Source organism: Eretmochelys imbricata, chromosome 1, assembly GCF_965152235.1.
Source record: "Eretmochelys imbricata isolate rEreImb1 chromosome 1, rEreImb1.hap1, whole genome shotgun sequence".
NCBI classification, from domain to species: Eukaryota; Metazoa; Chordata; order Testudines; family Cheloniidae; genus Eretmochelys; species Eretmochelys imbricata.
In genome coordinates this window covers 112,193,216-112,215,908 of record NC_135572.1, presented here as the reverse complement: position 1 = coordinate 112,215,908, position 22,693 = coordinate 112,193,216, and the positions used below count along the sequence as shown (strand labels likewise).

The 22,693-nt window shown below is 43.2% G+C and overlaps 2 protein-coding genes across 2 annotated transcripts in view; one reads left to right on the top strand and one right to left on the bottom strand.

The window, feature by feature from the left end:
• GRTP1 (growth hormone regulated TBC protein 1) overlaps positions 1-9,572 on the top strand; it is a 110,889-nt gene extending 101,317 nt beyond the window's left edge. The window contains exons 10-11 of the transcript XR_013345727.1: positions 8,289-8,627; positions 9,237-9,572. The gene's annotated coding sequence lies outside the window, so the exon portion shown is untranslated. The remainder of the gene's footprint in view (positions 1-8,288; positions 8,628-9,236) is intronic.
• The window catches only part of CUL4A (cullin 4A), a 92,102-nt gene continuing 75,082 nt past the window's right edge, over positions 5,674-22,693 (bottom strand). Inside the window, exons 17-20 of the mRNA XM_077813726.1 lie at positions 21,435-21,540; positions 12,873-13,045; positions 11,875-12,027; positions 5,674-7,012 (exon numbers count right to left, since the gene is read on the bottom strand). Of these exons, the coding sequence (XP_077669852.1) occupies positions 6,917-7,012; positions 11,875-12,027; positions 12,873-13,045; positions 21,435-21,540 (528 nt within the window). The 3' untranslated portion in view covers positions 5,674-6,916. The remainder of the gene's footprint in view (positions 7,013-11,874; positions 12,028-12,872; positions 13,046-21,434; positions 21,541-22,693) is intronic.

The following is a 22,693-nucleotide window of genomic DNA, read 5'->3' as shown; positions in this document are numbered from 1 at the left end:
AAAGGATTCACAAGAAAGGAAACTACAGGCTCAGTGATGGTGAACTGTTGAAATCTCTTTTCAAATTGTTCCAAAGTGTTTGAATGTGGATAACAAATGGTAATGGGTTAAAATCACTGTCACATACCATTTTCTTCATACTTGGGAAATGTAGAGAGACTTAGTCTTCATATGTGACATCCACAGGATCAGTTTTGCTTTGAATGGTTTTACAGAACCTATCATTTGAGCAATATGTTTGTCTTGTCCCTGGAGCTCAAGATTTAAAAATGTTCAATTTGTCGGTGATGTCGGCAAGAAAAGCCCAGTCCATTAACCAGCTGGAGTCTTCTAGTTGCTTGAAGTTCTGTTTTGTGGACTTCAGATCTCTTCAGTTAGGCTTACAAAACATGCAAGAACTTTACCTTTGCTCAGCCATCATACTTCTGTGTGCAAGATAAGATCAGATTGTTTATCATCAACATCTTCGAACGGGGCCTTAAAAAGTCGGTGTTGCTAAGGTTTCGCTCGAATAGAGTTAATTATTTTAATAACGGCATTCATGAAGTGTTGAAAAGAAAGAACTTTGACATACAAAGCTTCTTGGTGGATAATGCAATGATAAGACAAAGTTCAGAAAGGATTTATTCTTTTTGCAGAGTGCAATGAATCCATTGGTGCTGCCCATCATTGCTGGTGCCCCATCAGTGGTGATCGCAGACAGCTTGTGTAGTGGCATTCTAATTGACGTGGCGTATGATTTGAATAAATTATAGATGTCCTCACCCTTCGTTCACCCTTTCATAGGCAATACTTTTAGTAACTCTTCTTTTACTGTGAAGTCACTAAATACCATCCTCACCATAACTGCCAACTGCGCTGTATCCAATATATCTGTCGACTCATCGAAATGCAGTGAAAACCAGTCACATATTTCCAAGTCATCCTTTAGCTGAGTTTGCATGTCGCTTGAAATTGCATGTATCCTCCTCGTAACTGTGTTTGATAACTGCAAGTCTTGTATTGCCGACAAAATCTCACGCTTGTTAGGAAATCCTTGAAACAGGCTATCAGCACCAGTCAAAAATGCTTCCTTCAACAACTCAATATCTTGAAATGGTTTTTTCTTCTTTGTGAGCAGATGCGCAATTTTAAAGGAAGCAATAGTAGCACTTTTAGACTTTACCACTTGTCTAGTGAAAACAGATTGCTGAGCAGATAGGTTTGATTAGAGTTGATTAATTTTCTTCTCTCTCAACTCAGATTTAAGTGGATGGCTAATGTCAAAAGAGCCATGATTAGTTTGGAAATGGCGTTCGACATTAAGTTTTTTCAGCACTGCAACAGTACCACTGCACAATAAGCAAGCACATTTTCCTTTATTTTCAATAAAACAATAGGATTCTTCCCACTCTGTGGTGAAATAATTCCTACTTTGTCTTTTATTTGAACCACTCATTTTGGGGCAAAATGTTCAAAAAATAATAAATCGCAAAGCACAAGAAAACAGAAGTATCAGTGCAGTGGAAGAATATTCACATACATGGCCAGCTCCAGGTACCGGCAGAGCAAGCATGTGCCTGGGGCAGCACATGCGACGGGGTGGCATTCCGTCCATTCTTGGGGCAGCAGAGTCCGAGCGGGGTTTTTTTTTGGTGGGGGCAGTTCTGGGCAGCATGGAGAGAAACCAGAGAGAAGCTGCGGCCCTGCAACCGACAGGGACAGAGAACACCGGTGACCGCAGCCTGCAGCCCCGGAGTTCTCTGTCCCCAACAGGCACCAGGCCGTGGCTTCTCTCCCCTGCTAGGCACTAGGCGGGCGTGCATAAATGCCCTGGCGGGCACCATGGGACATTTATGTGGGGACCACTGCAGTAACTCTTTGTACGACCCATGGAATCTTTGTATGCAGTGTTGTTATAGCCATGTTGGTCCCAGGATATTACAGAGAAGGTGAGTGAGGTAATACATTTTATTGGACCAACCTTAGTGAAAGCTCAAAAGCTTGTTTCTGTCACCAACAGATGTTGGTTCAATAAAAGAGATTACCTCCTCCATCTGGAACTATGGGAAATGCCTCAGTCTGCTTTTGCCAAATCAGAAATTGTTAAAAGATAATCCTAAGGAAGGTCAAGTCTACACAATCATTGTATGATTAAAAGGTATTGAAAGTTTCAGTAGACGCTGAAGATGACCATATAATGGATAGATATGCTTCATAGTTCTAGGTTAAGGGATCCTAGTTGAGGCTGTTTGTGTGAAGTTAACTGCACTTTTGCATACTTTAAAAAAAAAGGGGAGAAGGTGTTGTAAAGTAGAATCATAGTTTAGGATTTATAGATTTTTCTAAAATTCATGTGTTTTGAAAAAAACTAGAAAATTCTATTAAGACTTCTTTGGCTAACCCAGTGCAAAAAAGCAGCAAGGTAGTGTTAGCCAGTGCATTTAGGTTATGTTTACATACACCACATGAATAGCTATTTATTAGATAAATACCATATACATGTGTGTGTGCTGGGTAATTTATGCTAAGTTGTACACTACTTATTTTTGCTCATTTATGCTTCGGCATATATCCCATGATGCCCTGGGAGACGTATAGCTCAGCACTTGGCTTAAGCAAATACAAAAACTGTCAAAAACTAGATGTACGAGCATTATGAAACCAAGGTAGAATGTAGTACAAGGAAATAATGAAAGATGTATGAACGCTTTGTATTAGGGAGTATCTTCATGCCCCTTAACATTTGGTATTTAATATTCAAATGAAAGATGGGAAAGTACAAGGAGGCACCAAAGACAAAGCTGGCTTGTTAAACTTTAAGTGCTCTGTTACTTGTAAACAGCTATGCTGTAAAAGATGGCCAGTTTAAGGGAGCCCTTAGGAAGCACATTCTCTGTACAAGATGAACTGAACACACTGTAAGACTTCAGTTCCTGGGCAGGATTGGTGATGTATTAACTTTTTCATGTACCGTAGTGTGTTTTATCTTTAGATAATAAATTTGGCTGAGCTTGGTTATGTAGTCTCTTGAATATTCTTAATATCAAATGGCAAGTATAATCAATTAATTGGCTATACCTTTTAGTCCATAAAAATGTGTTGTCATAAAGATGGTTAGATGCTGTAGTGGAAAAGAAGATATGGAGCACATATCTTGTAATATGATTATTTCGCTTGCCCAGCTTGGTTAAAGGATATCCTCTCTCTCATGCTTTAGAACTATTTGTCTTACCCCTGAAATTCTGTTTCTAGTAAGTTTCATGGTGCAGAGAATGAAGGAGGGTCAGCTCTTCATCAGGAAGGTAAACCACTTGGTTACTCTCCTCATCATGGGTGCCCCCACTAAGTTAATCAATCCTGGGAGAGAAACCTTTATGTCCTGAGCTACTTTTCTATAGTCTTACTTGAGGCCTATTAGATAGGCTACAGGCAGCATGCTTCAGCATAACCTCTTCCTGGTACAGGAAAAAATAGTTACACCTCTTTTTCCTCCCCTCCCCACAAAAAAAAGGCACAACAAGCCCACAAAACCAACCCCCGCAAAACTCTCCCTTTCCAAAAAAACGCAGAGCCCAGATATGGTATTTAACTGTTGCAGTCCTCAAGAGACACCTTATGCTAAGAGGTAGTTTCATTCCTGCTTTGTAACTGGGAAGCAGAGTCAGAGGGGAATCCTCTGTGTTTTAAGTCTTTTTATTTATATAACTGTAAAGTTACCTTCCATCCTGATTTTGCAAGTATGATTCTTTTTTTTTTAATAAATAAAATTATTCTTTTAAGAACCTGCTTGATTTTCAGTGTCCTAAAACCCAAAGGGTTTGGTCTGTGCTCACATTGCAACCAACTGGTTAATATATTGTTTTCAAGCCTCCCCAGGAAAGGGGGTGAAGGCGCTTGGGGGGATATTTTGGGAGAATAGGGACTCCAGGTGACCCTTTCCTGAATTTTTGTGTGAATCACTTGGTGGTGGCAGCAATACCATCCAAGGACAAAGAAAAGAATTTGTGCCTTAGGGAGGTTTTTAACCTAAGCTGGTAAAATATAAGCTATGGGGATCTTTCATGTGGGTCCCCACATCTGTACCACAGAATTCACCAATTTTTTAAACAAGCATCTAAGGAACGCTTTCAGTAGTGTCTGAATATGAATCAGCAGCAGAGAAATTGGGGCTTGAGTGGCAATTACTGTTTGTGCTAATTTAGGGACAATTTAGATAATAGGTTGGCTTTAATTTACATGATATACTACTGCCATATCAGGGGTGAATAAAGAATGTTTGACCTCTAATACTAGAGATGTGTATATCTGGTACCATAATCAGACAATTACAGTATTATTGTACAATATTATTACCATATGCCATTTTTATTATAGTGGCACAGAGACTGTACAACCTTCAGTCTCGGTCACTGCAACAAAAGTCCTCATTGTGATGTAAACACAAGGAACTGTACTAAGATCAACTCATTTCACATAAGCCATTAAACATCCGGTCACTAGTGACTTGGATGCAAATGTATTAGTTTTAAAATGCTTACTCATTTGTTTGGGCTGCAAAAATTCTAACAAAAAAAGATTCTGAAAAATCTTATTGCTATACGAGTGAGAGTAATTTGGCTAACAAATACCACTCTCTAGGTATGTTTTTTTTAATTACATAGCTCAGAATTCTTGTCTGTCAATTACCTTGCTTCCACAGGGAGAGCCATTTCACTTGTTGATGAAAATATATCTTATCGTAATAGCATCAGTTTTTTTTAACAATTTGTTTTTAATCAAACACTAGTCAGAAAGTTAAGAGTTTATTTTTTGGGTGGAGGGCAGGAAAGATAAGGTAGAGCAGTGGTTCTCAATCAGGAGTCTGGGGCCCCCTGGGGGGGGGCACAAGGAGGTTTCAGGGGGTCCACCAAGCAGGGCCAGCATTAGACTTGCTAGGTCCCAGGGCAGAAAGCCAAAGCCCCACCGCATGGTGCTGAAGCCTGGGTCCCGAGCCCTGACACCCAGGGCGGACACCAAAGTCTGAGCAATGTAGCTTTGCGGGGGGCTCCCTGTGGCTTGGGGCCATGGGCAGTTGCCCTGTTTGGTACCCCCACTGCCGGCCCTGGCTTTTGTATGAAGAAAAACAGTTGTTGTGACAAGGTGGGCAGTGGAATTTTTATAGCATGTTGGGGACGGAGGGGGCTCAGAAAGAAAAAGGTTAAGAACCCCTGAGGTAGAGAGCATTGTTCAAATAGCATAGGTTACTGGATTACTGCCCATCACTCACAAGTCTGTAGTCTGATGAAACCTCTGCCACGTTACATTTGTGTGTTTATTACATGAAGCTTTTTATTTTAAATCTCCAAAAACAGCAGTATGTTTTAGCAAACTGACTTTGGCAGATTGTGATGTGAATAGGGAATAAATAAATTAGTTAAAAGTTAGGGTCTGTTAATTAATATTCAATGACAGATTGAGATAAAGTGTCAAATTCACATGGTGGCTAAGAAATTAATATTTAATATATATCAATGAGATTTTATTTGAATTAACTAAAGATTTAAATATTAAAGCAAGTTAAAATATAAATCTACATTAAATTACAATATTAAATAGCTTTTAAATACTTTTATTGTACTAAACATATGATAGGGAGTTTGATTTCTAACACAGAGGAAAGGGAATAAAAATAATTCAAAGAATGCAATACAATTAGTGAGACCAGATGACAGAATGAGGACTTTAATATAGAAACCCACAAGATGTCAGCTTTTAGCAATGGATACTTAAGAAAGGGTCGTGGACTTATAATTTATGCACAAAAATCATATTATATAAATTTAGTAAGTTTTTTTTCAAGAAAATATTGCTTAGTTAAATTCTCATTAGACCATGATCAAAACTCCTTTGGTAGCTTTTAATCAGAATGAAACACCATTATGCAAATCCTGTAAAATAAAACAGAGGCTTGTAAATATTACCACAAGAAAGTATCTTCCTTATAGTTATAATTATCTAACAGATCTACATGTTCTTCATTCTTTAATTCAAATCAACTTACATATATACAATATGTAACAGGGAACTCACAAAATCCTTAGTCTCTCAAGACAAAAATCTATTACTTCACATCAAAACTGTAAAGCCTTTGAAATCTTCTCTTCCTGTGTTGAGTACACTGTACAGTAATTATCTTATATTTGTCTCTAAAGGCAACACTAAATTTTACTGAAGTTTTACATAAACAGTAATGCAAATCACTTGCCTTAGAGCAAAAAATTCCACAAATGAATACCTTAGCTAAGTAATCAGACAGCTCACTACAGACATTTTAACACAGTTGTCCTCTTGGCACTTTGAAGATTTCACTTCAAAACCTGATTTATCCAAACCAGACTGAAGTTTAGAACTATTTTGAAAGAAAATTAAACAAACATGAAAACAGTATCAAGGTGCATAATTTCAAAAATTCATTGAGTGTTGGTACATAAAGGGTTAATCAATTAAAGGGGGTTTTAAAAGATACCCGAGTGATTTTTGTAGCTAAAGAATGCAGCATTAAGGGTCTTTATGGATGTGCTGTCATGAACACATACATAAATAAGCAAGACTTGCATCTCTGTCACAGAAAAATAGAATATTTTTTTACCTTCCCTTCCAACTTCAAAAAGTTAATTTTAAACAAAGGAGAACAAACATATCTTGAAGTACTCAAAAGAACAAATGGAAGAACTAAAAAATAAAAGATGTGCCATTTAAAAATCACTAAGGAGTCTTGACAAGGATGATCCAAGAAACCTTTCCTTTGCTTCTCATCCACACCAGTGCATGCAGCTGGTTGAATAGTATACATCAACTTGAGATCTGCTAAAAGTAAAGTCTGGAAATAGCATAGGTATTCAATGTCCTGAATACATTATTCTGGTGTTTTTTAGAAAAAAAAAAGTTCTCTCCGTTATGCAACGTAGTGGTATTGATTGGGGTTGTCTTTGTCTCTCTCCATGTAGTCTCTATCTATGAGAGATTCAATCCTTTTTTTCAAGTCTCCAGGCTGTAAGAAAAGATCAAATTGGTATTCTGTTTAGTAATATAAATGAAATATAAAAAGAATTTTTTATTTTCAATCCCACCATAGTAAAATGAGGACAGTAATCTTTATTTTAAAAATTGGCTCTATAAATTGTATAACAAAATACATCAAATTAAAAATGCATTTCTAAATATAAAAATATATAAACTCCTGGTAAAACCTGCTGATTTCCCCCTCTCATTGTTAAAGAAAACATTTTAACATTTGAATCTTTGATTTTGATCCATTAAATCCTACACTACTTATTTTTTCATCTTTTAGAAGGATAGAAAAGAATAGAAAAAAATTAATAAAAAAGACAGTTACCTTTCCCGTAACTGGTGTTCTTTGAGATGTGTTGCTCATGTCCATGCCATATTAGGTGTGTGTGCTTGCGGGAAGGTTTTCCCTCAGTGGTATCTGTAGAGGACTGGCTCTGGTGCCCCCTGAAACGGCACACATGTGCTATAAGGGGCGCTGCCAGCTCCTCCCACCCTCAGTTCCTTCTTGCTAGAAACTCTGACAGTGGGGAAGGAGGACGGGTTGTAGAATGGACATGAGCAACACATCTTAAAGAACACCAGTTACGGAAAAGGTAACATTCTTTTCTTCTTCAAGTGCTTGCTCATGTACATTCCGTATTAGGTGACTCCCAAGCAGTGCCAATGGAGGCAGGTAGGAGTTCACCAACGCATAGATTGCAACACAGCTCTGCCGAACTCAGCATCATCTCTGGCCTGCTGAATGATGGCGTAGTGCGCTGTGAACGTGTGAACTGAAGACCACGTCGCGGCTCTGCAAATGTTCTGAATAGGGATGTGCGCCAGGAAGGCTGCCGAAGACACCTGAACTCTGGTTGAGTGGGAACTCACAATCAGCGGCAGCGGAACTTGTGCCAGTTCATAACAGATCCAGATGCAGGAGGTGATCCAGTTGGAAACCCTCTGCGAGGACACTGGAAGGCCCTTTTCCAGGTGATCTCTAGACTGGGAATAGACAGTCACGAGCCACTGCTGTAAGGGTTGCATCCAGAGCCTGACATGGCAGACGACATACGTACATGCTGCCATGTGTCCCAGCAAGGGCAGACAAACCCTGGCCCTGGCTGGGGGGAACATGGAGACTACCATGCAGAGGTCCATCAATGCTTGGAACCTCTCCTGCAGCAGCAACACTCTGGTGCAGGTGGAGTCGAGCACCGCTCAGATGAACTCTATCCTCTGCACTGGAACTAACGTTGACTTTTGTCGTTTACCAGCAAGCCCAGGATCTGCACGTGGCCAACATCCCTTTTGACTTGGGACCTGGATTGACCTTTGATCAGCCAGTCGTCAAAGTACGGGTAGATCTGGATACCCTGATGCCTGAGTTAAGCTGCTACCACTGACGTGCACTTGATAAACACCCTTGGTGCTGTCGCAAAGCTGAAAGGGAAGACCACAAACTGGTAGTGGTCCGATCTCATCATGAAGCATAGGAAGCGCCTGTGTCCTTGGAAGAACGCTATATGAAAGTACTTCAAGTTAAGGGTGGCATACCAGTCTCCTGGATCCAGGGAGGGGATGACAGAGCCCATGCGGAACCTCAACTTCTTTAGGTATTTGTTGAGGTCTCGTAGGTCCAGGATGGGCCGTAGATCACCCTTGGCTTTTGGGATTAAGTAGTACTGGGAATAGACCCCCTTGTTCCTGTACTCACGGGGAACCTATTCCACCGCACCCAGCTGCATCAATTCTTCTACCTTCTGTGCGAGGAGAGACTCGTGAGAGGGGGTCCCTGAAGAGGGATGGTGAAGCAGGGTGGGGGGTAGACAGAAACTGTAGGATATAACCCTGCGCCACTGTACTGAGGACCCAACGGTCTGAGGTTATGGTGGTCCATGCCAGGAGGAAAAAAGAAAGGCTGTTGGAAAAAGGCGGGATAGATAGATCTGGGATATAGTCTGGTAGGTCTGAGTGCACCCTAAAAATGCCTGCTTGCTCCCCGGCTTATTGCGGGTCGAGCCTGATTGGGTGGAGGGAGCGGGTGGGTGGCTTGCGGGGAGTTTGTAGCCCCTGCTCTTTTTGTGGGGCGGCTCCCTTGGCCATGATCTGGCTGTGGTTTCAACTGCTTACAGACTGGACTGGGGATGTACAGCCCTAGAGTTTTCAGGGTAGTGCGGGAGTCAGTAAGCTCAATGGTCTTAAGATGTCTTTTCTGCAAACAGGCTTGGCTGTCGAAGGGAAGGTCCTGCATTGACTGCTGAGCCTCTGTTGACAGACCCAAGAGGAGCAGCCAGGATGCCCACTGCATGGAGATAGCCAAGACCATAGCACAAGCCGCAGAGTCAGCCACATTTGAAGCTGCCTGGAGAGCTGCCCTGGCCACTGTGGTGCCCTCCTCAAGGATCGCCCGGAATTCCTTCCTGGACCCTTCGGGAAGCAAAACCTCGAACTGGGCCATGGCTTGCCACATGTTGTAATCGTAATGGTAAAGGAGGGCTTGGTGGTAGGCCACTCTCAACTGAAGGCTGGAAGATGAATAAATCTTTCGCCCAAACAGATCCCGTCTCTTGGAGTCTTTATTTTTGGGCATAGGTTTGGGTTGCCCCTGCCTCTCCCTTTGATCAACTACCTCAACTACAAGAGAGTTTGGGGCTGGGTGGGTGTAGAGATACTCGTGGCCTTTATCTGGCATGAAGTACTTACATTCAGCCCTTTTTGAAATGGGGGGCAGGGAGGAGGGGGTTTGCCATAGGGCATTAATAATTTTTGATACCCCTTCGTGTAGGGGCAGATGCCGTGGAGTAGGTGCTGTGTAGCAGAGGACGTCAAATAGGGAGTCCGATCGCTCCTCTAGCTCCTCCACCTGGAGCCCCAGGTTGGAGGTGATCCTCTTCAGTAGTTCCTGATGAGCCTTAGCATCATCTTGAGAAACCGGGTAAAGGGGACCCATGATGGCTTCGTCCAGCAACAAAGAAGATGACACTGGTGCCGTGAGCATTACAACGTCCCCTGGTGGTCCAGCAGGCTGTTCCCCTGTCTGCTCATGGGCGTGGTGGGTTCTGCCTTCTGGGGCCTACACCTCTGGTGGAGAGTGGGATGCTGAGGCCGATGGCCTATCTGAGGCTCCCACCGCCGAGCGGACTGTCTGCGATGGCTGGGGAAACCCCCACAGGTTCCAGGGGTACCAGGATGCCACTGGCTTTGGGCCCAAGGGGTCAGTTGCAGTGCTGACGATGTGGACGGTACCGCCAGTGCTTGTCCCGCCGTCAAAGACTCCTGCTCAGTTCTGCAGCTGGAGGCAGAGTGGTCACTGGCAGGTGACCATGATCGAGTGGACGAGCATTCCTTCTCCGTGCAGTGCCGGCTGCTACACCTCGACACTGACCTGACTGATCGAGAAGAGTCCCTCGCATGGGAACTTGGGGACCGTTGGCACTCTGCGTCGGTCAACGGGTGATCTACACCTCACGCTGCTCGATAGGTACCAGGACCTGGAACGGGACCGGGAGCTGAAGAGGGCTGGTCACTGGGAGGATCTCCCCAACTGCAGGGATCAGTGTGTCAGCAACTGGCATTGGTGGGTTGGTGACCAGTGGCCGCGTCCAAACGATGGTTCGCATGACCAGTGCCGAGGCCTTGGGGACATGAAAGGCTGGTCTCTATGCTCTTGCCAGGGGGCACATGCCTTGCTAGGCCTGCACCATGTTACCAGCGAGCCGCATCTCGAATCCCGCTGTCAGTGCCCAGGGTCTGGAGACCAAAAAGGACTTCGTTGAGCCTGCCTCCGAGGCATGACAGCTCAGAGCAGGCGAGCGCTGGTGGGACTCCATGATGGGGAGCGGTGTCACTGAGATGCAGACACACGGTAAGGTCCCCAAGCAGGTTTACCCTTGGACTGGGCTACCGCCGAAGTCCAAGGTAACGACAGGATCTCCTACACTGCCTGCAGGGTCTCTAGTGTCGACGGGACATCTAGATGACGGAGGCCCTCGTCACTGTCTCAGGTGGAAGGCATAGTGCCCAATGGGCTGGACCACTGAACTTGAGCTGGGGCCCGACTCCCTGATGGAGGCATCAAGCCACCCGCCACGGGTCTTTGTTCTCCTCTGGGCCTGTCCTTTCCCTTATGGGAAATGGGGGATCTTCCCCTTGTGGTTCTCTTTGGCTTCTTGACCGGAGCCAGGGAAGGGGGGGATCGGTGCTGGCTCAAAGACGGTGCTGGCGGGGTGCTCTGCACGGACACTGTAGTGCTTGAGGCCAAGTTGGACCTGGGTGCTGGGGTCAGGGACTCCAGCAGGAGCGACTCCAGGTCTGACTCCATCAGGAGCGCCCTCAGACAGATGTGTCTGTCCTTTTTTGTTTGGGTTTGAAGGATTTACAGATGCGACACTTGTCGCTTGTGTGTCCTTTGCCTAGACACCTCAAACAATTAGCGTGCGGGTCGCTGATATGCATAGGCCACTTCCAATAATCGCAGGGCTTAAAGCCTGGGGACCAGGCTAGCATTAGCACTAAGGGAACTATTAACTATTTTACAACTACTTTACAGGAAACGTTCGGAAGAAACACTGAATGAAACAAAACGATAGCCGAAGCAGCAGATGTTCCAGCACTGTCACTGGCGGCAAGAAGGAACTGGAGATGGGGGAGCCGGCAGCACCCCTTATACTGCAGCATGTGTGCGCCACTCCAGGGGGCGCCAGAGCCGTTCCCCTACGGATACCACTGAGGGAAAAAATGCTGGTACCAGTGCATGTGGCGAGCACACACACCTAATATGGAATGGACATGAGTGAGCACTCGAACCAGACATTTAAAAAAAATTCTAGTATGGATTGAAAGGAAATTGAGTTCACTTACCTTTACTGGAAATTTCAGCTGATTATACAATTCAGAAACAAGAAGGTTATGGCAGAGTGTCTTTCTCATCTTCATTATTCGTACAATAGCAGCATCAATCTGATATTGTCTATCTTGAAACACTCTTTCAGTTGTGCTAACCTGTTCTTCAACCTAAAGGACAAGACAACATGCATCAAGCACTCTTTCATTGCCAATTTTCCTGTCTCTGAATGTTTGGTTAAGCTTTAGGGAAATATACAATTAATATGTGGAAGGAAACAATATTCATTTATTCTTCTCTTTCTGACAGACAAGCACGCACACCTAAAACCTGGGCTCTCGGATGTTCTGATGCTGTTAAAGGAAACTAAGGATACAAATGAAGCATATGCAAAGCAAATTCACATAGTTCTTATAAAGAGTAAACTTGATAAACCAAACTACAATTAAAAAAACAACAGTATTTATTTAATTAAGAAATACATCAATACAGATGAGGTTTCTACTAAACCTTAATGTATATGGGCCTTCTGAAATAGAGAATAATTCCAGGACTGTACGCTTCAAGGAGTTCTGTATGCTAAAGACAAAGAAAACAACTGGACATGCTAATTAAACACGTCAATCATGCTGACCCCAGGAATTGGGATCCATTCCCAAAGTCATTCACAGCAACAGAGGGGATGATAATTATTTCAATAACTCTCTTATCTCCAAATAAAAACAGTTGATGTGTTAACAGCATTACTTTTGTTCTGTTCAATCAATGTGATGTCAATACTTCAACTACATTGTCCAAACAATTAAGATGTATTGAAAGGAATGTGAGATCATACCAATTTAGGACACAAACGGACTACCAATGAGACTAGAAATATTTCTCCCCTCCCAGGATGAGAAAAATATTGCTGGAAATGCAGAGACTGTGTCAACTCAGCCAGGACATACAGGTAAGCAAGGCACAATATCAGTTTAATCAAAATAAATGCAAAGAGTAAGAGTATTTTAATACATACTGTTTCTTTCATCTGTATTTGGTTGATCTTTATTCTAAACAATTTATGCTTGAAGTCACCATTAAAGATGAATTTGTCTCCATCTTCTACATCCTTGCCTTTTGGATTTTTAATCAATACCCGTGCTTTCCCACAGGCCAAACTCTGCAAGGTTCTTCGCAATTCACTGTCCTCTGCAAACAGGTTAAAAATATAATAAAAAGCTGACTGTAACTTTGAAATATTAAACTGTTAATTTATAAATACAAGTTAAAACATTCCTCCTTTTCTGACGTATATTGCTAATAATTTCTTCTAACTCATTCCTAATTATGCAATGTAATTCACAACTTTAAAGGCCCAATCCTGCAGATCTTACTTATACCTAAGAACTAACAGTATTTCAACATTGTACAAGACATGAACAAAGACGTGGCCCCAGCCTCAAGGAGTTTACAATCCAAAAAAACCAAAGATCAGACAAGAATGTACTAGGAGACTTAGAGATTTAAAAAAAGAAAAAAAGGGGGTAAATTGTGTTACCCTGAGCTTCATCAGTGGGTACTGTGATATGAGTATGTTCTAACATGAATATTATGCTAACAGAAAAAAGTGGACAACTGTTCATGCTACCAGGAAAACATTTATGCACTAAAAATAATACGATACGGAAGAACTAGAAACCAAGGAATGACATAATAAATCTTAATATGTACAACGCAAAGTCAAAAGGAACTTTGGTGTTAGGCAAAACAAACATGAATACACTAAACATTAAACTTCATGAAGACTTTTGTTAAAGCCCTGAAAATTTCTAAGTGAATATGCATTTTGTTGTTCTCTGCCTAGTCTCTTGAATACCATTACCTGCAATATAAAAACCATAATAAAATGTGTTAGGATAGCACTGTGTGTAGACCTGTGAACTGAAATAGCAAAGATTTTGCAAGCTAGAGCTGAAGTGCATTGGAAGAGTTGAGTAAAATGATAACATCATTAGGTTTAAAATTAGCTCTTTTAGTTAGAGAATAGTTTAGCTTTCACATTCCTGCAACACCACCATTAAGAAAACCCTTTTTATTCCTTCTTTTGATGTAAGGGAGTGGACAGACAATTATTTATAAAGATATTAAATTTACAAAAATATTAGATTGCAATAATTAAACAATCACCTATATGCTTTATGTTTTTGAAGCACTATATCTGAAGCACTATAAAGAATGGTTACTCTCCATTAACTGTGGTTCTTCAAGATGTATTGTCCACATTCCACTTCTGGTGTGCATGCATTGAAAATTGGATTGTTTTTGAATAGCAGTTGAGGCCACAACTGTGCCCTGTAAACTGCGGGTATGTGTATACAGCAATTTAAGCCCAGGTCTGAACCCAGGCTCAAGCCAAACACCCCTTGTGTCTATACTGCAATTGTGCTAATCTAGGGCTCAGACCCAAGGTCCCAGGACCTGCCAGGCTGGAGGGTCCAAGCCTCTGGGACCTAGGATCCGAGCCCTATTGGTTTCCTGTGGGTATGTGGTCCCAACTTGACTTAGGTCCTAGATGTCCTCCAGATATATCCCAAAGTTCCTGGCAGCAGAGGAGCAGTGCTGCAGGCAGCCAGCACAGTGGCTCTTGCTCCTGGGTCCCCCCTGCCCTACCTGCGGCTGTGGGACAGGAGCGGCCAGGCAGTGTGCACTGTGAGGGTGATAAGTGGGAGCCAACCCCAAAACTTCCCCGTAGCCTCCTGAGGATCCATTATCCCTGCCTCCCAGGGTGCAGCAGGAGCAGGGATAGGGGATCCTCAGGCGGTGCTGGAGCACATTGCACCGCAAGCCTTGGGCATGCACTTCATCACTCTGCAGCCGGCAGCAGCCAGACTGGTGTGTGTGTGTTTTCCTCTGATACCTTCATTTTATGTCAAATTTCAAAACAGACAGACACCTTCATTGAACTTCCCACTTTAAAAATTAAGAATGGCAACATTTCATTTAATAGTTTGACAGTACTGGAGAGATTGATGTTCTAATTATCCTCAGAATAGATGCACATGGGCATTTTCCTGCCAATATGACTCAGCTTAGAGCTGGTGAGCCCAATTCTCACATTAGTTGGTAGTTGACTAGCAAGCCTTCTCAAACTGCAGTCGTTCTACTGAGACAGCCACCAAAGGAGCTACTTATGCCGTTTATGTACTCATGTGTTCCTTATGGGTACCCGAGTCCCATTAATAGCACCACTGCAGTTAGGAAACAGGGTGGGCAAGAGAGTTTGTCCACAGTGCTACACATTTGAATGGCTAGAGTGTCAACATGGGGGTTGAGGATGCTAGGTATAGGGTTACTGGGGATAGGGTTACTTTGACTTGGGTTTGTGCTCTACAGTGTGGACTTCAAAGCCCTAGGTTTGAGCACGGGTCAGAAAATTCTTAATCTAGGGTTAAAGTGCAGGATAGATGTTAAAGCCCAAGGTTCTCTGACACACATCAGCTGACTTGAGTCCCACTAACCTTAGGTTTACATTGCTGTCTAGACATAGCCTCTCTGGTGCTGCATAGAAGAGGATGAAAAGGGGGAGTGGCAGCAACCACTCTTCACTAAAACAGAATCCACCTGATCTAGGGCTGCAAACTAGCAGATAAGGCATGCGGATCATGGCATACATGTGGACAACATATCTTGAAGAACCAGTTACTACACCATAAGTAACCACTCTACTCTTCTTCAAGTGATGTCCATATGTCTACTTCTGGTGACTCACAAGCAGTGATATCACATTCTGAAAGTGGGTGATCATAGTCTACTGAAAGGATGTCTGTAAGACAGCTCTGTCAAAGTGTGCGTCAGAGGTTGCTGGAGCTCTGGTGGAATGGTTCCTATCTGCATAGGTGGGTCCAAACACACACTCATAGAGCAAGACAGTCTGAGTTTCATTTAGATTGTCTTTAGGTGGATATAGGCTGACTTTTCATCCCCTCAGCAAAGGCCAGAAACAGTCTAGGCAAGCTCCCGAATGGTCTCATTCTGTCCAAATAAGAGAGTCCCAACAACATCTAACGTGAAATTTAACTTCCCCTGGATTAGCACAAGGATTGGGAAAGAAAACTGACAGGTGAATCACCTGATTCAGGTGAAAATCTGAGACAACTTTAGGAAAGAACTTTGGGTGAGGTCCTAATGTCACTTTGCCCTTATGGAATACTGTATACAGGGGTCCTGCTATGAGGGCTTGGATCTGTCCTATTTTTCTGGATGAGGTTTTAACCACTAAGAAGATGGTCTTCATAGACAGGTAATATAAAGAGCAAGTAAATAGAAGTTTCAGGGGGAGGCCTCATTAACCCTGATAATACAACAGTGAGGTTCCAGAGGGACAGGATCTCTCGGACTAGAGGAAAGACCTGAAGCTCTTGAGGAACCTAGCAACTGTTTGGCGTGAAGACAGATCTTCAGTTGGAGGATGAGCAGAAACTGCCATCAGATGGACTTCCATAGAAGTAACTGAGAGTTCCAAATGCATTAGGGCCCGTAAGTAATAGTTGCTACTGGGTTTTCTAGTGGGAGTAGGTGCTTCTGCATTGCCCAAAAAAGAACCTCTTCAATTTAGCTGAATAAGTTACTTGAATGGAATCATTTCTGCTACAAGCCAGAACGTTCTGGACTTCCATGGAGCAGATTCTGTCTGTGGCTGTTAGCCAGCCAGCATCAGCCTGCAAGGTGCAGCGATGCTGGGTTTGGGTGTAGGATCTGGCCCTCAGTTTGTATGATTACATCTGGCTGAACCATAAGTGTGATTGGGGGCTGTGTTGACAGGCTCATCAGCTCAGACTACCAAAACTGTCTGGGCCATGCTGGTGTTGTCATTATCATCCTGTTTGAGCTTTTTCAGGATCCTCTGTATCAGTGGAATGAGTGGGTAAACACGAGTCCCAAAATCCAGGGGATGCAGAAGGCCAGATCCTCCTCTAGAGCAAAATACTTGGCATTGCTTGTTCTAGTCTATGGCAAACAGATCTATCCTTGGGCATCCCCATTTGTAGATGTAGATGTAGCCAGACAGCCAGCCACCCCCCTCAGACCAGCATTGCTGGAAACACAGGAGGAAGCCGGAACAGGGCACTTAACATATATTCCAGCACAGCCTTTGAAGCTGTGAGAAGCACAGGTGTGCTGCTACAATGTGCCTCTGGGGGCAGATACAACAATTAAGCTCACAGCAGGCAGAGGCCCTGTGACAGACATGGCTCTTAGCCCCTACTAACTAGCGTGATGCACACACACCAACATCCTAGTTGGGAAAATATTTACCCTGATAAAAGAAATGTCCAGTAGTCAACACTTATTGTTTCTCTCCCTTGCAAGTGTAAACTACTCTTGCGAAAGCTGGCGTCACCCAGACAGACCAGCCTCAATTTGGCATAAGAAAGGAGAAAGAGAATAAAGGAGTACAGAGGTATAAGTAGGGGACCTACAGCACCATGATTTTTGAGTGCTTTTCACTATCTATCTGCTGGTCAGATAAGTGACAGCCTCCCAAGGCTTCTGCAGCTAAGAGGGTCCCTATGCCTTGTCCCTTATTCGTCTTTCCGCGGAATTGAGTGACCGATCCTGGCTTGGCACCGCTGGAATCGAGAGATGCAAGGAGGGTAAGAAGCACCCACACCTGATCTCCTATCTTTAGTGTACACATATTTTGAAATAGAGCTCTATACTTTGTTTTCTTTCTTTGGGATTGTGGCTTCAGTTTTGTAACTTGTTTGTGTGTGTAACATCTCTACATTTAAATAAGTAGGCACTAGCAATTTTGTAACCACATGATTAGAATCTAGCTTAATAAATTTTGGTAACCATTTGTGCATAAGCCTGACTTGTTTTCTCTGGTTTACTGTAAAGCAGCCAACACAATTAAAGAACCTCAGCCGTTTTGGCTCTAAAGCCTGGCCGTTAGGTGAGAGTACTAAGAGCCTAGCGTTGAGTTGTGCCGCCTCCACGGGGCAAACTCTTGGGGCACCTGTCAGTCAATCCTGGCTGCCCGCTGCGAAGGAGCTCTGAGCTCTAGCAGTTAAAGTCACGGGTGTGGAGAGGCTCTTAGTGCTGCCATTGGGGCACCTGTCAGTCAGTATTGACTGCCCGCTGCGAAGGAGCTCTGAGCTCTAGCAGTTAAAGTCACGGGTGGTTAGGACCTTGGGGCATCCGTCAGCCTAGCCCGGGCTGCCCGCCGCGAAGGGACAGTGCGTCCTAGCGGTTAAAGTCACGGATGGTATAAACGGGCATAGCTGGCACCTCACCAAACATCCTTGGCCGTCGGCTAACAAGATGTCTTGCAGAAATGTGTTCTTGACTGAATGCTTGTGTATTGTGTGCAGAATTGATCTGCTACGGTGTTCTGCAAGCATGAAAGATGTAGGGCCAAAAGTGTTATTTGGAGGCTGATACACCAGTCTCAGAGATGGATTGCTTCCTGGCAGACAGGTAATGAGTGTGCCCCTCCCTGCTTACCGATGTAGTACATTACTGTAGTATTGTCCTTCAGTACTTGGATTGTGGTTCCTCAGAATACGGTGGGTAGGAATGCCATGCAGACTTGGCTAACAGCTCTTAGCCCTAGGATATTATGTGGAGATTTACTCCTTGTGGGGGACAGATCATAGTCCCTGCATCTTAAAATGGTCCAGATGAGCTCCCCATCCAAGAGTGGACGCGTCTAGTCACCAGCTGTTTAGTGGATAGAGGCAGTAAGAATGGCACTCTGCTGTGCACATATAAAGGATCCTTCCACTAATCTAACAAGGAGAGGGCTTCTTGTGAGACCATGACCATCATATCTATTAGGTGTCTGCTGGGGTCCTTGTGCCATGGTGTCATTTTGGGAGGTCCCTGCTGTTTGGACCTCTCATGGATGGCTGCAACCACCAAGGACCCAGGTGTATGGTCATTATAAAAGTACTCAAACTACTTTGAGGGGACTTGGTAGCACCTATCTGCCTTATTTGAAGTGGGTTCCACTGAAGTTGGGGTCTATCATAGGTCTCTTGCTGGTTCCAACAAGCCTTCATTTATTGGCATTGCTAATCTACCAGAGCCCAAGGAGCACAGGATGCAGAAGTTAGTGTGACTTTTCCTGCATTCTCTCTACTGCAATTTCCAGGGTAACTGACATTTGCTGGAGAAGCTCCTGGAAGATCAGATAGTTTGTTTCAGCACTGCCAGACGTAAGGGGGACAGACTCATCAGGCGAAGATGATAATATCACTATTAAGATAGGCTAGACATCTGTCTCTTGTAGATCATCCTACTCTGTGTCCTGGTACTGATGTTGAGATGTACAGTGGACCAGCTGACCTTCCTGGATTAAGAGGGAACACAGACCTGGCTTTGGAGGCAGGAGAACCAATGAAGTCTTTCTACTGGGTGGCATCCCCAAACAGGCTCAGCATGGCCATTATTGCTTAAACTAGGGGTTTGGAGAGAAGGAAGATATCACAGTGAGTTCTGGGATGTCCTCTGGACTCCGCGTTGGAATAGCTTGGGTCATCATAGCCCTGGTCTACACTGTGGGGTAGGGGTGGGAGGGGGGGAAATTGATCTAAGTTACGCAACTTCAGCTACGTGAATATTGTAGCTGAAGTCGACGTATTTAGATCTACTCATCGCGGTGTCTTCACTACGGTGAGTCGACTGTTGCTGCTCCCCCATCGACTCTGTCTGCACCCCTCGTGGCGGCGAAGTACAGGAGTCTATGGAAGAGCGCTCGAGGGTCGATTTATCGCATCTAGACTAGATGCGATAAATCAATCCCCGCTGGATCGATTGCTGTCTGCGGAGCCGGCGGGTAGTGTAGACATACCCATAGAGAGGCGAGCATGGCAAGTAGGTGGGTGACATATCTTCTCCATAAGTTGAACAATTTTCTCAGAAGTTCTACAAGGCCCAAGGGTATCCTGTGCAGGAATTGAGATGGTGGATCCAGATGGCACCAGGGCTAGGAGCTTCCTAGTAGTTGTCCGCAATGGTGACTCCAGCAGGTTGGCTACTGTCAAGTCAATCAGTACTGCGAATCTCATGAGGACTGACAGCTTGTCCTCCAGATCAGCTGGTAGCATGGTGGGTGCTATGGTATGGAGCACTCTAGTGCCAAGGCAAGGTGTTTGGATGCCAGTGCCAGGTGTATCAATGCTGGGTGTTTTGTGGCCAATTGATCAGTATTGGTAGAGTCAGGAACAGACTCCAAAAGCAGTGCTGAGGTTATCTGGTGACAAAATGGTGCAGAGACATCAGCAGTAGTAAATCTGAGCCTTGAACTGCCCCCTGGTTTGGACTTACTCAGTGCTGATGAGGAAAATCGGTGTCTCCAATGAGACCAGTATTCTTTCCTCCCTCTCTCCTCAGAAGATTGAACTGAGGCTGAGTTAGAAGCTCTGTCTAGTCAACAAGTGAGCCCTGAAGTTCAAGGTAGACCTGGGAGCACTCACTGGAGCACTCACAGAGACTGGTCTAGTTTGGCTGTTGTCTTCTCCTCGGGCTCAGATAATGCCCTTACAGATCTCTCCAAGAGAAAAAGTTTTGGCAGGATTCCCTTTCTTTGTGTGTCCTCTTTGAAAAAGAGAAACATATCAAGCATTTTATCTTGTGTATATGCTTCACAGAAGCAGAAGCAGCACATGGAGTGTCAGGATTGATAGGAATGGCTACCACACAAGAGGGATAGGATTTGAATCCTTGGGATTTCAACGGCACCATATCCAGGGGATCTGGTACTGGGAATATCTGGGAAGTTGAAGATCTTGTCTTCTCATTTTTTCCCTCCTTTTAAAACAAAAATGCCAACAGGCTTAACTATAAGAGAAATATATTAAGGAACACTAACTAAAAACTAGAGAAAACAAGTGCACAGTGTGCAGAGATGTGGACAGTGTAGAGGTTCCATCTTGCTGCCTTGGGTAGTAAAAAGTAACTGGAAGCGGGTTGCAGCTGCTCCGCCCTTTACGCCCTCAGCTGTGGAGTGCCAGAAGGCATGTGGGCCACAGGCACAGTCTCAACAGGCACTGGTATTAAAAAAAAAAAAAATTTGATCTTGTGCCCTTGGGGTGCATGTGCACCAGACGCAGAATACACATGGACAATCACGCAAAGACATTATTAATTCAAACCCCCTCTCCAATCCAAAACTAATGCAATGGTTCTAAAAAGGTCATTTTAAAGTATGATAATTGAAACTACAACAGAACCTTAATAATCTGCACATTTTATAATCTGCACAGAAAAAAATGGAGTCTCTCGACTTCTCAAAGAACTAAAAAAAAGCTGTAGTGAGGTCTTGTTAATAAGAATGCATCAGATTTTACAAAATATACTACAGATCATTTACTAATAAATTTATGAAGTATCAGTGTTATCCACAAAGTAGTAGAAGTATATTTGGCTTATCTTTTTGGTATTTACGTACTCGCTGATTCACAAAAATAGCCATTGCAAGTCACTGAAATTAGCAACATTCTGCTGTACTTAAAATTAGACTTTTACATCCAAAGTCCTATTTAGAACTATTCAAATGAAAAAAATAATGACTGTATGAAGTAATTTTTCATACCTACGCCAGTAGCCATTTTAATTTCTTCAAAAATAAATTCATCTCCTTCATTAAACATAAGCAGCACTAATGTCTGGAAGAGTGACACATGAAACTCTTTCTTTCCCTACAAAGGAAACAAAAAAACCCACAAGTAACTATAAATGATTTCTAGAGCTGTGTACAACATTTAGAGTATCAACTGTATTCTATACAGTGCAAAACTTCAAAAACAACTCTCATGACAAGTTGTACAATCTATAGATTATTTAACAAATAGCTTCTAGATCAGTGGTTCTCAAACTTTTGTACTGGTGACCCCTTTTACATAGCAAGCCTCTGAGTGTGACCCCCCAATAAATTAAAAACACTTTTATATATTTAACACCATTATAAATGCTGGATACAAAGCAGGGTTTAGGGTGGAGGCTGACAGCTCACGACCCCCAGGTAATAACCTCGTGACCCCGAGGGGTCCTGACCCCCAGTTTGAGAACCCCTGTTCTAGATGAAAAGAAATGTGTATTTAAAAGGATTCTGCAGCCTGATTATGTATCCTAGTATGTGGTGCCAAGGAAATGTAACAATAGCAAGACAAATTACAAAAAAACAAAAACAAAAAAAGAAAAAACCAACCCAACCAACCAAAACCCAACAACCCTGGACATTATATTGGTAGTGTAGTGCACCAACAGATTACCTGAATAGCCCAGTATTCATTTAACAGCATTTTCTTCTAGGTACATACAATGGGTGAAATCCTGACTTCAATGAAGTCAATAGCAAAACTCTCATTGACTTAAATGAAGCTAGAATTTCACCCAATGAGTTATTTAATAGAGATAAGCAAACTAACATGAAAGATATCAGTGTCAGATAAAACTTGACGGAACACAAATTCTCTAATTCATGCAATTCTGCAGCAATAGCCTTAACAGAAGTGTGGCATTTGTAAAATTAGGCAATGGGAAGGAGATTAATAACTCAGGATCTCCATGCACAAACAACATTTTAAGTCTATTACAAACTTGTCAGTCATCTTAACTTCACATGAACCCAGGGCTCTAAATTTTGTATTTATAACTAGTCATCATTAACATCAGAGTAAAATTTTTATCTGTGCCCTGGTACAATGAGGTTGCGTTACTGATGAAGATATCTCATCAGACAGAACAAAACCTATGTTAAGAAACATTTCAATTGTTTAATAATTCAACAAGCAATAAATTTAACCACATTCATTAAATTATACCACTGACACTTTTCAGCATGGCTTTGTA